This window comes from Chionomys nivalis, chromosome 7 (genome assembly GCF_950005125.1).
Source record: "Chionomys nivalis chromosome 7, mChiNiv1.1, whole genome shotgun sequence".
Lineage (NCBI taxonomy): Eukaryota > Metazoa > Chordata > Mammalia > Rodentia > Cricetidae > Chionomys > Chionomys nivalis.
The window spans coordinates 77,770,806-77,786,909 of NC_080092.1; the positions used below are offsets into that span (position 1 = coordinate 77,770,806).

The window sequence follows — 16,104 nt, forward strand, 5'->3', positions numbered from 1 at the left end:
AAAAACAAACAAAAAAAAAAAAAATGAAAAAAGAAAAAGAAAAACCCTGTCTTGGGAAAGAGAAAAAAAAAGGCCAAGATTGGCCACACGGTGGTGGTGAATGCCTCTTATCCCAACATTTGGGAGGCAGGGACAGGAGGATCTCCGAGTTTGAGGCCAGCCTGATCTACAGAACAAGTTCCAGGACAGGCTCCAAAACTACACAGAGAAACCGTGGAACCAAATACAAAAGAGAGAGAGAAATCACGATTGCATCCTCGGCCAAGTTTAGAATCTGCCTACTTGCTGCAGCTTTTTGTTTGGTTGGTTGGTTTTTTTTTTTTTTTTTTTGGTTTTTCGAGACAGGGTTTGTAGCTCTTGTAGACCAGGCTACAAGGCGTGCGCCATCACGGCCTGGCTACTTACTTCTTATAGTCTTATAGTCTTCATTTTATTTTGTTTTTTGTTATTGAGACAGGTTCTCTCAATGTAAAACCCTGGCTGTTTTCTGGGAACAATGCAGATCAGGCTTGTCTCAAACTCACAGAGATCAGCCTGCCTCTGCGTCCACCCTAGTGCTGGGGTCAAAGGAGTGCGCCACCACAGCCCGACCTACATACACACTTCTTTTTTCTTTTGGTTTTTTTTTTTTTTTTTTGGTTTTTCAAGACAGGGTTTCTCTGTGGTTTTGGAGCCTGTCCTGGAACTAGGTCTTGTAGACCAGGCTGGCCTCCAACTCAAAGAGATCCGCCTGCCTCTGCCTCCCGAGTGCTGGGATTAAAGGCATGTGCCACCACAGCCTGGCACGCACACACTCTTTAAAAAAATGGTGGTGACAGCTGGGCGGCGGTGGCGCACGCCTTTAATCCCAGCACTCGGGAGGCAGAGGCAGGCGGATCTCTGTGAGTTCGAGACCAGCCAGCCTGGTCTACAAAGGGAGTTTGAGGACAGGCTCCAAAGCTACAGAGAAACCCTGTCTCGAAAAACCAAAAAAAAAAAAAAAAAAAAAAAAAATGGTGGTGGTGTTGCGTGTTGTTGCATGCTTTTAATCTCAACTTTTTTGTTTTTGTTTTTTGAGATGTAGTTTTAGAGCCTATCCTGTAATCTCAACTCTTAGGAGGCAGTTGGATTTCTCTAAATTTGAGACCAGCCTGGTCTACATAGCAAATTTTTTTTTTTTTTTTTTTTTTTTTGGTTTTTCGAGACAGGGTTTCTCTGTGGCTTTGGAGCCTGTCCTGGAACTAGCTCTGTAGACCAGGCTGGTCTCGAACTCACAGAGATCCGCCTGCCTCTGCCTCCCGAGTGCTGGGATTAAAGGCATGCACCACCACCTCCCGGCCTACATAGCAAATTTCAAGTAGCCAGGGCTGCAAAAATAAATAAAATAAAAAATGAAATAAGGAAAGAAAGAAAAGGAGAGGAGGAGGAGAAGAGATGTCTACAGATAGTCTTCCTTTCTTTTCAGGGTCCAGTCTTACACCAGGCCTCCCAAATATTAAGCTAGTGCCCTACCACTGAGCTAGAGCCCCAGTACAGGAACCTTGTGTTAATTGAAACTCAAGTGGGGGGGTATAGTGACTGTGTTTTATTGGTCCCTTGGAAAATGAGAGGAACATGTATTTCAGGGCAAGAATGGCTTGAAAGTTCTTGTCCATAGCACAAGCAGGCTCATATCTTCATTCCTTGTTCTGAAGACCAAATATACAAGTTCCTTGTTCTTTTTAATGATGCTGGGTCTCACTCACACTTATGGGAATAAAAGAACTAGGAGGGAAGGGGGCACCCGGATTTGAACCAGGGACCTCTTGATCTGCAGTCAAATGCTCTACCCCTGAGCTATACCCCCTCACCTTGTCACAGTCCTCTTCCTTGTCCACTTATGGTGACTCACTATGAGCTGGTTCCACCCACACTGATGCCCTGGAGAGCTTTGTGTTCTCAAGCCTCTCAAGCCTGTGTTTATCTTCTGCTTTGGCTTTGCTTGGCCACCAAGAATCATGGTGGGAACAGAAAAGAATGACAGCTGTTGAAAAGGAAATGGGCACTGTGAACAGAAAATCCTGTGATTTGGGCGAGTAAGCACCCTGATGTCATCTCGCTCCCTGCTACTCCCTGATGAACTGTGTGTAGAAAGGAGATGTATGTATGATGTTAGGGTTTTTGTTTATATTTTAGAACTAAGAATTGAACTACGGTTTCAAAAATGCTAACTAAATTCTCTATGCTCTTACCATCTAGCTATATCCCTATGTCCCTGGACTTTTTTTCTTTAAAGTCTCCCTATGTGGCCAGTTTAGACTTGACCCTGTGTCCATCTGTCTCAGCCTCTTGGCTAGCTGGGATTAGAGGCTAAACACCCAAGCCCACTTAAAATGTTAGGATTTTGTTGCCAGGCAGTGATGGCACACACCTTTAATCCCAGCCCTTGGAAGCAGAGGCAGGTGGATCTCTGAGAGTTTGAGGCCAGCCTAGCAGTCTACAGGAGCTAGTTCCAGGATAGGCCCTGTCTACAAAACAAAACAAAGCTATGGATTTGTTTTGTTTGTTTTTTTTTTAGAGGGGATAAAAATAAATCAGGGAAATCATTTATTATTTTGAGACTTGATACAGGGTCTGTCTATAGTCCTTGTCGGTCTGGAACCCACTCCCACTATGTAACCTAGGCTGGCTTTCTAGTTGTGTGGATCTTCCCATTTCCAGCTCCTAAGTATTGGGATCACAAGTGTGTGTCACCACATCCAGCTAGGGGCCCACAGCCGACTCCTTGTGTATTTTTGCCTTTGTTTATTTGGGTTTGTTTTCTCTATGTCTCCTGTGTTTGAGCACGTGTATGCATATGGGCATACACCTGCCACGGAGCACAGGTAGTACCCAGAGAACAATTTGTGGCAGTCAGTATGGGGTATATTATTTGTGTTTTAATAAATAAAGCTTGCCTGAAGATCAGAGGGCATAGCAGCCACACTAGTCAGCCATACAGGGGACAGAGGCAGACAGATCTCTGTGAGTTCAAGGCCACCCTGGACTAAGCGAGACTGAATTTGTCTAAAAGAGAAACAGAGCTCACACAAAGGTGATCCCAATTCTTGGGCTCACACAATGTTAATCCTAGCCCTAGGGAGTGAGAGAGTGATTTGGCTGAGCAGAGAGAGGAATATAAAGGGGAAGAGACAGGGACTCAGTAGAGTGTGGAATCTGAGGATTACTGATGTTCTCTGATCTTCAGCTGGAACCCCTATATCTATCTCTGGATTTTTATTATTCGTTCAACAAGTCAGTACCCTCTTTCTACCCTGTAGGTGCTGGGAATCTAACTCAGGTTGTCAAGCACAGCTCCGTTCCCAGCTTCTGATCTAGGAGCCTTCTGGTACCTGGAGCAGTGTTTTGTTGAGGATTAAGCTCGTAGTACTTCGTGCTAGCTAGAGAGGCTGGTCAGTGGCTGAATGCTGGTGTTTCCGTGCACTAAACCACGGGTTTAATCCCTGTCCCTGCCAAGGGAGGATGGACAAATATGGGCCCGTCTCATCACCCCAACCTAGAAGGAAACAGAAGCTCCCTTGATCCTCTCCCTTCCAAAGGTGAAGCTGAGTGTACAGAAACCAACTTGTTCCCTCCTCCTACCCCAGAGAAGAAAGAAAACACCTGAAGACACAAATGCATGTTTAAAAAATATAGAATAGCATCGACAGCTCATCTAAACATCTGTCTTGGAGATTCATGTCAAATACTGTAAAGCAACATCTTCAGAAGACGGGGAATGGAGTGACTTCTCCAAACACTGACGTGCGCTGACGGAGGGCTGGAGTGTTCCTGCGGTAGCCGAATCGACCGTTTAAGCCCGTCGTTATGGGCTTCAGGTTGGCATTGTGGTAGTCATGTCCACTCACCTGCTGGAGGGAATGCCCTTGGGAAAGAGGAGGGTGGTTGAGCCTGCAGAGAGTACCCTCTCGCCTTCCCCACTTAAACCCAGTGAGTCACTGCATCCCCACCCCCACAGTTGGAGGCCTCCTTCCCAGAGGCTCTGAGCCCCTTGAAAGAAACCAACAGTGAGATTTTGGGGAGACAGAGATATCCTAGAAATCAAACCCTGCCCCAAGTGAGTTTACATGAGAACTGAGAATGGTATGTGCCGGGTCTGGACTCGGCTCCCAGGAGCTGTAAGGATTTTAACCTTGCCTCTGTTCCATCTGGAGAAAATAAATGAATCCATTTGATCACATGATGCAGAGGACTTTATGGTAATCTTGAGCCCAGAGGTGATGGAGTTGGAGGGAAGGAAGATTGCCCCTGCCAGAAAAAGTTAATCTTCCTCATCCCGCAGCTGCTACACTGAGCATGCTCAGGGAGCCTAAGTGCCTTTAGGGGCTATCACTGCACACACGCACATGCACACATGCAATGCACACACACACATGCACACACGCACATGGAACAGGCTGTAGAGTGGATGGAGGGAAACTGAACGCCATCTGAGCCCTTCTTAGCAAGTCGGTTTAAAATCATACACGGTGTCTGAATTGTGCCATGGGATAAAATGAGGGTGAGGGGTACCTAACACACAGTAACTGCTCCAGAAATGAATAGCAAGTACACTGAACACTATTTGCTCATGTATGGAAAGAAAAGCCAGGAGGATACAGTCCTTGACCCTCTTGGCCTCTCTGTACCCACTTCTCTAACCTCTCGGGAACACATTTTCCATGATGGGATCATGTGAGATGGCACTTGCCTGCCCCTCCCCAGTTTCTCCTGTTCAGATATCTCTGTCCTTGACCGAAAATGTGGAAATAATCCACTATCCAGCCATCCCTTCCTGTACCGCCACGATCCTGGAAACGAAGAGGAAAGAGAAGATTGTCAGTTGGGGTGTCTGTTGGGTGAGGTGCAAACTTCCTGGGGCTTCACTGGGGAAGGGCAAGTAGGGCCAGAAGGAACTGGGGGACACATTAAATGTAAACGCACTAACAATCTGCAGAGTCAGCAGTGTGACCAACAGGTAAGGGCTCCGATGCTAGACTGTGGGTCCTAAGTCCAGCTCTACTACCAGCAAGCTGTGTGCTCACGGGCCAATTGCTGAGCTCCTGCCCTCAGTATTTATCATTAGTGACCAACTGGAAAGCGGCCATGAGATTTCCATGACTTGCTTTAGATAAAAGGCCTACCATAATAAAGGCTAAATACACATATTTTGTTACACATTGTTGTTGTTTTTTTTTTTTCTCAATGTGAGGGACTCCCGTAGGTCAGAGGAAGCCTTAAAGCTATTTAGTTGAGGATGTCCTTGACCTCCTGACCCTCACCTGAACATCTCCCAAGTACTTGTACCACCTCATCCAGTTCAAATATCTTTTTGTTTGTTTGTTTTTGGGTTTTTGGTTTCTCAAGACAGGGTTTTTCTGTGTAGCTTTGGAACCTGTCCTGGGGCTAGTTCTGTACACCAGGCTGGCCTCGAACTCAGAGAGATCCATCTGCTTATGCCTCCTGAGTGATGGAACTAAAGGTGTGTGCCACCACCGCCTAACTTTCTTGCATCTTTATTCAAATAAAAATACCCAGCACAGATGTAACTTTAGTGATAAACAACAACAAAACAAAACCAGGGGCAGGCATGGGCATGTGGTAACTTGGCAGCTCTTGGGAGGCTTTGAGTTTGAAGCCAGGCTTGGCTACATAGTGAATTCTAGGCCAGCCTGGCCTACTAAGTATGAGACCATTTCAAAAACAAACGAACAAACAAACATACTTTCAAAATTAAACAAAAGCTTGAGTATGGCCAGGCGATGGTGGCGCACGCCTTTAATCCCAGCACTTGGGAGGCAGAGGCAGGCGGATCTCTGTGAGTTCGAGACCAGCCTGGTCTACAGAGCTAGTTCCAGGACAGGCACCAAAGCCACAGAGAAACCCTGTCTCGAAAAGCCAAAAAAAAAAAAAAAAAGCTTGAGTATGGTAGTGCGTGCACTCTGACTCTTAGGAGGTAGAAACAGGAGGATCAGAAGTTCAGCAGCAACCTGGGCTGCAGAATGTGTTAGATACCCGTCTAATTACATGAAACTCTGCCTCAAAAGAAAGGTGGGGGTGGTTGGAGGAAGAACTGGAGAGATGACTCAGTGGTTAAGAGCACTGGAGGCTCCTCCTGAAGACCCAGTTCAATTCCCAGCCCCCACACGAAGCCTCACAACTGTCTAACTCCAGTACAGGACATCCGACACCCAATTCTTTCCTTTAAGGGCACCAGGCACACAGACATACGTGCAGGCAAAAAAGCGTGTGTGTGTGTGTGTGTGTGAGCATGTGTGTTTGAAGCTGACACTGACACTGTTAGACATACACACCTCCGGCTCCTGCTATACAAGGGATAGAGAGACAGACTGTGTGTCTGTGTACTGTACACATATGGACACACACAACGCTAAGGACTACAAAAATCCCCACGATCTCTTCCAAGTGCAGCCTGGTAGGTCCTTTTTGCCGTCACACCACTGAAATCAACACCGACACTAAGGCAAAGGTGTCGGAAGGCCTGTCAGGCGATGTGGGTTGCAGTCCTGCACCCCCAGCCAATGGTTTTATCTTCTATGGGGGTGGTGAAAGGGCTGCAGTAATGAGGCCAATCCAGTACTGAACCCCTAAACTACATTCTCAGCCCCACTCCCAGTTCAAGGACAGCCTGGGAGACAGGGCGACTACATAAAATAAATAAAAACAAAGAAAGAAAATTAAGCATTGGGAGGAAATGGAACTGTCAGTCAACAGCCTAAGGGTTTACAATCCTGGGCAAGAAACTGCTGGAGAGGGTGTCTGCAGAAGTGGGGCTCCCTTTACTTGGGCTCACAGGTGTTGTGAGCCAGCCTTAACCCTACAACTGTGACAGTATGGAACTGAGGTGCCAGGTCAAGATAATCCCCTTTGTTTGGTTCACAGAGCTCTATGGAAGTTTCTTCGGGTTTTAAGGACCTACGGTGATCACTCTAAGGCGCCCGCTGTGACATCACAAAGACAAAGACACCTGTTTGTTGGGAGAGACAGACAGGCTTTGTGCCCTCGTCCCTCTTGCAGAAACAAGAAATGAGACTGTGGATGGGGTTCTGGGTGGAAAGGACCTCGTGCTCGCACCTCCATTCCTCCGTCACAGTATCCCTCCACTCCCTAATTCACCAGCACAGTTGCCGCAGGGTGCCGACCTCTAAGGTGCCCAGCGCCCTGCAGGGCGAGGCCCAGAGTCAGGGAGGGAGGGGCGAAACTTCGAAGTCCTGGGTCACGAAGGTCAAAGAACTTGCTGCCAGAAGTCTCGGGGTCCTCCGGGATACTCCCAACCTACCTGATCAGTTTTCCGCAATATGGGCGGAACCACGTGGCTCCGGAAGTACCGGCGAGTGTGGTAGTCCTGCTGTGGGTTGTAGGGTGGAATCGCGGACCACACCTTGGGCCTCGAGAGGCTGTAGGCCTGGGCCATTGTGCTCACAGCAACCCCATCCAAAACAAAGCCCTTTTCGAGTCGCTTAGGACACTCACAAAAACGAGACATCCCAACCACCACAGCCTATGAATGCTTTCTGGAGAAAAGAGCACTAGATGGGTATTTCACTGCGCATTGTTACGTATGTCAAGGACCTCCCTGAGACAAACCGTATAGTTCTACATTTCAGGTTCCCCACCACGCCCATCTTACTGTGGTGCTGGGATTTAACCCAAGATTTCATTCCTAATACGTGCTAGACAAGCACTCTATCAGACTGTACTGCATGTCCAGTCCTCTGCGCGCACACTTCACATCCATAAATGTTTTAACATTTTATATGCATGAGCGTAGGTGCGCCCGACCAGGCGGTGGTGACGCACGCCTTTGATCTCCCCTCTAGGGAGGTAGGTGGAAGCAGGCAGATTTCTGATTTTGAGGCCAGGCTGGTCTACAGAGCTTTCCAGGACAGCCAAGGCTACAAAGAGGAACCCTGTCTCAAAACACCAAAGCAAATTAAAAAAAAAAAAAAGTGATAACGGAACTTAGTCCCCCTCCAAAGCAGTGCGGCTTTAACATCTCCAGCCATTGTCTCCACGCTTTTATTTACTTTTTATTTTTCGAGACAGGGTTTCTCTGTAGCTTTGGAGCCTGTCCTGAAACTAGCTCTTCTCGAGCAGGCTGGCCTCAAACTCAGAGATCCACCTGCCTCTGCCTCCAAGTGCTGGGATTAAAGGTATGCCGCTGCCACCACCCCGGCTGTCTCCAGGCTTTATTACATTCAATTCCCAGCTGAGTTTCCCTACAAAGCTGGTATCTAGATTTGATGGCAACTCCGAGCACCTTAGAATCATCACCTTCCAGGTAAGGAGCTAAGGGTTTAGAACGATTTCCGTAAAACGCAGACCAACGTGGTGGAGCTCATTTATTTTTTGATTTTTCAAGATAAGGTTTCCCTGTAGCTTTGGAGCCAGTCCTGGAACTCGCTCTGTAGACCAGGCTGGCCTTAAATTCAGAGATCCACCTGCCTCTGCCTCCCAAGTGCTGGGATTAAGTGAGCCCAGTGGAGCTCACTTGTAATCCTAGCATTTGCAAGGTGCTCAAGGCCAACCTCAACTAGACTGGGCTACTTCAGATTGTCCCTTCCCCAAGCCCCAGTTCCCAAGTTAGTTACAGAGCCTAAAACCGCAACTCTTTCCCTAACCCTCTGTGCAGGACCCTCAGAGCCCTTGTTTCTCTCATCCCACTTTTTAAATCATCTTAGATACCCCAGGCTAGGCATATTTTTTGATAGCTCCCAAGTGTTGGGATTACAGGTATGTGTTACACTTGGAACCAATTCTTGTCTTCCAGACAGAAAACAAAAGGACATCAATTCTTTGCCAGACATGAAGTAGTGACACATGCCTGACAATGCTGAAGCATGCATGGGCAACCCATTTATAATGGGTTTCGCGGTTTGAGTGGAACAGGTTGCGAGTTTGATCTGACTTCAGAGTCCAGAGTGTTAACCATTACACCACAGGGGGCGGCACTGCCTTGTACACTTGCCTCTGCTCACCACTTGAATCCTGCCTACCACAGATTCATTCTGGCTGAAGCAGGCTGGAAGGTTTTTGGGTAGTCCATGGTCTCAGACAGGGAAGCACTCTATGGCACACTCCAGGCACAAAACACAGTTAAGGCCAGGCAGTGGCGGCGAACGCCTTTAATCCCAGCACTAGGGAGGCAAAGGCAGGCCGTGAGTTCAAGGTCAGCCTGGTCTACAAAAAGTTTCAGTACAGGCACCAAAAACTAGAGAAACCCTGCCTTGGAAAAAAAGAACAGCTAAGGGCTTTTCTGGTCATTCTTGTACAGAAATGATCTTCCAACATTAGAGTTAAAGGTTTGCCAGGTGTAGGCGTGTTCTATAATCCCAGCACTAGTGAGGTAGTGGACGGAGCAAATAGCTAGGTGACTTGGGGTTGGCTCAGCATTCAAGAGCATTACTTGTTGTTGGGTAGTGGTGGCGCTTGCCTTTAATCCCAGCACTCTTTCCAACTGCCTGCTCTTCCAGAGGGCCTGGCTTCAGTTCCCAGCAACCAGTTAACCAGTTCTGAAGACCTGACTAACCTTCAGGCCTAAGGGCAGGGCACTGTACAAATATGGTAGTCTAGCACATATAGACCCTGAAAAATTTTAGGCTGGGCATGGTATTTAACCCCAGCAAAAACATGCTACATATACTAAGACTTTGTCGTCCATCTACCCCCACCCTCCCAAGTCTCACCAGGCAGTTGTGGCGCATGCCTTTAATCCTAGCACTTGGGAAGCATAAGCAGGTGGATAAGGCCAGCCTGGTATATAATAGCTAGTTCCAGGACAGGCTCAAAAACTACAGAAAAATACCCTGCATCATTGTATGGATACTGCTTTCCCATTTTTTTTTCCTTTTCAAGACAGGGTTTCTCTGTAGCTTTGGAGCCTGTCCTGGTACTAGCTCTATACACCAGGCTGGCCTCTGAGGCCTAGTTGTTTACCATAACCTTTGTTTACTATGTATCTCCTTCCCCAGCATGGGGATTAAGGGCATAAGCCGCTACCACCACCTAGGCTACTTCCCCATTCTTTTTTTTTTTTTTTTTTTTTGGATTTTCGAGACAGGGTTTCTCTGTAGCTTTGGAGCCTGTCCTGGAACTCCCTTTGTAGACCAGGCTGGCCTAGAACTCAGAGATCCGATCCGCCTGCCTCTGCCTCCCGAGTGCTGCCACCACCGCCAGGCTTACTTCCCCATTCTTTAAAGAAAAAAAAAAAAAAAAAAAAAAAAGAGAGAGCACAGTGAGGTGTAGATTAGACTCACTCAGGTCTTCCAGAGGACTCAGGATTCAATTCCAAGCACACAACACATGGTAGCACACAACTCTAATTCCAATTCAAAGGAACGAGACACCCATGGCGAAACACCAATGCATGGCCTGCAGGGTGCTAGGGCACTAAGCACTAACCAGTAACTTCACTAGAAGTGCACTCACATAGGTCATCTGTTAGAAGACAGAACTCACCTTTCTGTTTTAGGGACTCAAGAGAAAGAATTTATTGCACACACACACATTTCTGCTTGCATGTTCACCTGCACACCATGTTGTGTGTCTAGTACCACTGACACACCATTGGAGTTACAGCTACCATGTGGGTGCTGAGATTTGAACCTGTGTCCTCTGAAAGAAGGGCCAGTGCTCTTTACAGCTGATCCAGCTCCAGCCTCTAAGGATAATCCTCACAAAAGTTAGATAGAGGGCTGGGCGTGGTGGCGCACGCCTTTAATCCCAGCACTCGGGAGGCAGAGGCAGGTGGATCTGTGAGTTCGAGACCAGCCTGGTCTACAGAGCTAGTTCCAGGACAGGCTCCAAAACCACAGAGAAACCCTGTCTCGAAAAACCAAAAAAAGTTAGATAGAAAGTGAAGGTCACGTCATGTGTCGGTGGCACAAGCCTTTAATCCCTGCACTCGGAAGGCAGAGGCAGGTGGATCTTCGTGAGTTTGAGACCAGCCTGGGCTACAAGAGCTAGTTCCAGGACAGGCTCCAAAGCTAGAGAAACCCTGCCTTGAAAAACAATAAATAAATAAATAAATAAATAAATAAATAAATAAATAAATAAAGTAAGTAAGTAAGTAAGTAAGTAAGTAAGTAAGTAAGTAAGTGAAGGTCACACACAGAGTTGGCATTCAGCAGTTTCCATCTACAAAGCTGGCATTGGTGAAGGTGTCAAGAAAACCTTTTAATGAATCTATTTTACAAATGCACTGGAGAGTCACGCAATGCTGCCTGCATTTGATGCAATCCTGGGCCACAAGTCCGCACACTCCTTTGCAACTGGGCCCGTGATAGCAGAACCTGCACAGAACAGAAGACAGGTTAGACAGAGGGCTCCTTGTTGATGTTCCCAGAACAGAGTGCATCACCCAGCCCAAGACACAGGCGATGCTGGGAACTGCCTACCTTTCATCTCGCCTTTATTGTTTACTATGACCCCCGCGTTGTCTTCAAAATAGAGAAACACCCCATCTTTTCTTCGATATGACTTTCGTTGTCGAATTACAACGGCTGGATGGACTAAGGAGAAGAACAGGGCAGTAGTCATTACCCAGTGAAGCCCTAGCACGCAGCCCTCTCCACGGAACGTCTCTCACCACTAGGCTCCCATCACCTACCGCAAGGCCAAGATTCAATGCAACCCACCACCCTTTAACAGCCATCATATTTGTGTAGAAATAGGTATTCCTTCCCAAGGATAATTCCAAAATATAAACTTAAACACTGTCTACTACACCTCTCCCTCTTATCTAGCAAGCTAGGACCACAGGAAGTCAGTGCTCAGTTGATAGCATTTGCCTTGTATGCAAGGGTGATTGATGCGGTGTGACTCTGACAGCACGTCATACCATCAGATGTGGTGGACGTGCCCACACGCCTGTAACCACAACAGCCTCTTAGAGGGCTTGCCCTGCAAACATTAAGTGCAGGCAGTAAAAATGTTATTTGTCTACACAGATAACATACCCAGAGAACCCATTACTATGTCTGATGTGTTACCCCTAGCCCCTCAACTGATGCCCAGCACACAGTGACAGCACACTACTCCTTACTAAGGACAAGATGTTTTCTTAGACTTTGTGTGCAGAAATGACACGCCACCCATTCTGTTACTTTGCCTAGTGATGAAGTCCTACTTACAAAGTTTAATCTTTGATTTATCCCAGGCTGCCCATTAACCACCTCTGAAAACAATGGCATTAAGCACCTGTTAATTACTTATTTGTATAGAGCAGTCACCATGTGGTAATGTCCATTAACACAAGGAAAAACAAACCCAGATAACTCTGGGACCTTACTGACAACAGACAGGACACATAATATGAACCACCATCTCTTCAAAGCCTAAAAGCTGGGTTTCTTATACCCCCAACTGCTTTATTAGAATGGATCAAGGCCTTGCACACCAGGCCAAATGCTCTTAGCATTGAGTTGCCTGTGCAAGTCTGAAACTCAGAACCATTCTGCCTAATTCTCCAGAACATCTGGAATGAAGTCCTCTGCCACCTAGTCTGGCTCCCATTTTTACTGTATAATTAGAACTAAGCTCGAGGTTATCTCTTTAGAATAGGACTAAATTCCCACCAAAGACAGACATTCTGACTACCTTTCTCCCACCTGACACCCACCTACAAAGGCACTGGAGATTCTTAACTAAAGGTGTCTCCACCAGTGGTGCAGACAACAGTGCATCTGGCTGTCATCTGACCCACAAAGGGGCATGTGCTCTGCTCTTCCCTGACAGCTTCCAGAGCCACCAACCAGACCCTGGACGTGTTCTGAGAAGAGGACCAGCCCTTGGTCCACCATTCCCTTAAGTATGAAGGGGAACAACAACAACCAAAAAAACCCTGTCCTTTCATTTTTTTCTGGCTGTTTTTTTTTTTTTTTTTGAGACAGGGTTTCTCTGTGTAGCCCTGACTGTCCTGGAACTTGCTCTATAGACCAGGCTGCCCTCAAACTCATAGATCCGCTGTCTCTGCCTTCAAGCAATTGTATTAAAGGCATGTAACACCACCGCAGCCAGCAATACTGTTACTGTAATACAACATCACAACCCCACATGGCATATCTGTACTATCCTGCAGAACTTCCCTGGAAAAAAAGAACATTAATTTGGTGGCAGGTGTTTTTAAATCCAGCAGCTGGGAAACCGAGTTGAATGAAAGCCAGCCAGGTCTACAGCGAAATTCTAGAGTTCTAAAGTCAGACCGCTCAAGTGGGGGGTTTGGAGACTTGTGCTTTTTAATTCATACCCATGGGAACACTTTTTTTTTTTTTTGATTTTTCGAGACAGGGTTTCTCTGTAGCTTTTTGGTTCCTGCCCTGGAACTAACTCTTGTAGACCAGGCTGGCCTCGAACTCACAGAGATCCACCTGTCTCTGCCTCCCGAGTGCTGGGATTAAAGGCGTGCGCCACTTTTTAGGGTTGTCCATCACTCCCTGTTTGTTGCTGTCACAAAAAGAAACATGCCCGTGGTGACAGGAGCCTTTAAAGCTGTGCTTGTCTCGTCTGCACACCAACACACCGATCAGCATGACCATGTGCACGGATAAACCTTGCCAGTGAGCCTGCATTAGAACCTGCCCAGGAAAACGACGAGATGTTCCATAAACCAAAGCAGTTGGTCCCGTGCCTGTAAACCCAATCCCGAGGCCCAGCTCAACATTTAAAACATCGTCTCAAAAGGTCCCCAAACAGCAGGGAGAGGCACTGATCAACAGTCTATGAACGTAATGTCACGTAGAGGCTTTTGGCGACCACAAAAATTTATCTCCCTTTCCGCCACACGGAGAATGCCAACTGCTTTTAGCACTCACCTTTTTTTCTTAGCTCTGGTTTGCCTTTCTTAACCGTGGCCATCACCATGTCGCCCACACCCGCAGCAGGAAGTCTGTTCAGTCGTCCCTTGATTCCCTTCACAGAGATGATATACAAATTTTTGGCTCCTACCGGAAATAAAACAAATGTAAACAAAAAGACGGCAGCATTGCCAGTTTGGGGTCAGCCTCAAAAAGCCAAAAGAAACAAAAGCGAGTCCTAAATGTTCCCCAAGCCCCTCACTCACTAAACAGGCGAGCAGTCTTTCCCAAGTATCTTGTCACAACACCGATTGAAGTAAGCAACACACCATGTTGTCACTTCACCCAAAAGTGGTGTTTTCACTCTGCCCCTTCTTGACGGCTCAGTGGGTCACTAGCAAAAGGCCCACTGAGTGCTTTTAAAGGGGGGGGGGGATTGCGACAGGCACAGCACCAGGCCTCACCTGTATTGTCAGCACAGTTGATCACAGCTCCTACCGGAAGACCCAGGGATATCCGGAATTTCGCTCCGGAGGACCCACCACGTCCTGCGTGGAGGGAAAGACACAAGACTTAATGGCCACTGTTTCCAGGGCTCCTAGTCCCCATCACAGCCCCAAACTATGCAAGACTAGCCTATCCCCAGCTGCCCCCCATATGACCATCCTCCTGTCGAGGGTAAGGGGATGGAACGATTCCATTCTCGCCTCAACTTTTACATTCGGGAAAGGCGCGGGATCGCATCAGCCGCCCCAACCAGGCCGACGGCTACGTCACTGCTGCAGCCGTGCGCGGGGCGACCGTCCAGCCCCACGCTCCGCTCCTGCCAGCTTAAGGCCCCAACACGGCCGCCCTCCTCCCGGGGCTTTCTAAAGTCTCCGCGGCGCCCATCCTCTCCCTCTCCGGCCCGAGGACGGCAAGGCACCACCGCCGCCCGTTGCTGTCGCCACAACAGAGACCGGGCGCCCCGTGCGGCGGATGCCAGCGGATCCCCCCGAAACCCGAATGCTCACCTCGCTTCGACATCTTGAATGCCCGGAAAGAGTCAAAAAGGAAGTAATTACAAGGGACACTGGGATATGAACTGGAAGCCCCGCCCAGTCAGCCACGTGACCGGACCTGCTCACACCCGCCTCTTTCCGCAGTGTCGCAGCTGAATGACGCACAACCCTGGGCCTCTTCGCGGCATCCGGGCGCTGCAAGCTGTGGTTTCATTTTGTAGGCACAAATGGGTTTGGTTCTCTTTCCAGCGACCTCGGAAGTAACTGGAGACGTAGACACGTTGTTTCTTGACTTTATTAATTGGCCCAACCGCTTCTTTTGAGCTTCGTTGCTAAGCACGTCTCCGGATACCGGGAATTCAAAAATAATTCGTGCACCTAGCCTGGTGGTACACTCTGGTAATCCTAGGGTTGGGAAACTGAGGCAGGAGAATTCTGCGATTTCGACGTCAGCCTGAGTTACCCAATGAGGTCATTTTTCAGAACAAATAGCTACATAAATAAAAACGAATTGCTCTGTAAGGGTTCCCAAAGAACAAAGCTGGGGAAAGAGCGAGCTCAGAATGGTTTCCTTAGGTTGTGGAACAATGGCTGCAGAGCGCTTACAAATCGCTCCATGTGTTTGGTATCATTACATTCTATTTGTTAAAAAAACAAAGTGAAGAAAGAATACTTCCCCCCCCCCCGCCACCGGATTCTCGAAACAGGGTTTCTTTGTGTAGCCTTAGCAGTTTTTGCTGTCCAGAAACTCGCTCTGTAGACCAGGCTGGCCTCGAACTCACAGATCAGAGATCCACCTGCCTCTGCCTCCCAAGTGCTGGGATCAAAGGCATGCACCACCATCACCCGGCACAATACTTTTTCTTTTTTTCTTTTTTTTTTTTTGAATTTTTGAGACAGGGTTTCTCCGTAGCTTTTGGTGCCTGTCCTGGAACTAGCTCTCGTAGACCAGGCTGGCCTCGAACTCACAGAGATCCTCCTGCCTCTGCCTCCCGAGTGCTGGGATCAAAGGCATGCACCACCACCGCCCGGCACAATACTTTTTCTTAATGACAGTGTACACAGCTATCAGTGAACGGTTGGCTTTGAAGCATCTTATAGATGTGACAAATTTCTAAATAAAGCTTAAATATAGTATAATTCATATAATCAAAAAGAACATGTTTTAATTCATTAATATTAATCACCCCCTTTTCATTGCCTCAACCTCTCCCCATTTTCCTGGCCTCTTTCCTTCTGTTGGTACACTCATTCAAATATGTGTCTAATACTTAGGCCAGCAGATTAGCAGA

General features: G+C 47.6%; 2 protein-coding genes and 2 non-coding genes across 4 annotated transcripts; all 4 read right to left on the reverse strand.

Annotated features, from left to right (window-relative positions):
• Positions 1–1,753: 1,753 nt before the first annotated feature.
• Trnac-gca (transfer RNA cysteine (anticodon GCA)) lies at positions 1,754–1,825 on the reverse strand. Its single transcript has one exon. It is a non-coding gene; the product is annotated as a tRNA-Cys (tRNA).
• A 1,897-nt stretch (positions 1,826–3,722) lies between these two features.
• Spmap1 (sperm microtubule associated protein 1) lies at positions 3,723–7,504 on the reverse strand. The gene is made up of 3 exons (XM_057773960.1): positions 7,298–7,504; positions 4,709–4,808; positions 3,723–3,883 (listed from the first exon to the last, which is right to left on the reverse strand). Exons 1-3 carry the CDS (start codon positions 7,502–7,504, stop codon positions 3,723–3,725), a joined length of 468 nt encoding a protein of 155 aa, XP_057629943.1.
• Positions 7,505–10,890: 3,386 nt separating this feature from the next.
• On the reverse strand, positions 10,891–14,872 carry Rpl23 (ribosomal protein L23). Its single transcript, XM_057775361.1, has 5 exons — positions 14,825–14,872; positions 14,276–14,359; positions 13,830–13,958; positions 11,415–11,528; positions 10,891–11,309 (listed from the first exon to the last, which is right to left on the reverse strand). Exons 1-5 carry the CDS (start codon positions 14,835–14,837, stop codon positions 11,227–11,229), a joined length of 423 nt encoding a protein of 140 aa, XP_057631344.1. The 5' UTR covers positions 14,838–14,872; the 3' UTR covers positions 10,891–11,226.
• On the reverse strand, positions 14,106–14,240 carry LOC130878875 (small nucleolar RNA SNORA21). Its single transcript, XR_009057492.1, has one exon. It is a non-coding gene; the product is annotated as a small nucleolar RNA SNORA21 (small nucleolar RNA).
• Positions 14,873–16,104: the final 1,232 nt, after the last annotated feature.

Bases quoted from the DNA above. Each gene is read 5' to 3' on its own strand.
- Spmap1 (XM_057773960.1), bottom strand. From the start codon at position 7,504: ATGTCTCGTTTTTGTGAGTGTCCTAAGCGACTCGAAAAGGGCTTTGTT. The intron at 4,809-7,297 runs GTAGGTTGGGAG...CTTCGTTTCCAG, and splicing joins TATTGCGGAAAACTGATCAG to GATCGTGGCGGTACAGGAAG. The intron at 3,884-4,708 runs GCAAGTGCCATC...CTCTTTCCCAAG, and splicing joins GAGAAACTGGGGAGGGGCAG to GGCATTCCCTCCAGCAGGTG.
- Rpl23 (XM_057775361.1), bottom strand. The intron at 13,959-14,275 runs GTGAGGCCTGGT...TATTTCCGGTAG, and splicing joins CAACTGTGCTGACAATACAG to GAGCCAAAAATTTGTATATC. The intron at 11,529-13,829 runs GTGAGTGCTAAA...TCTTCTCCTTAG, and splicing joins ACCAGAGCTAAGAAAAAAAG to TCCATCCAGCCGTTGTAATT.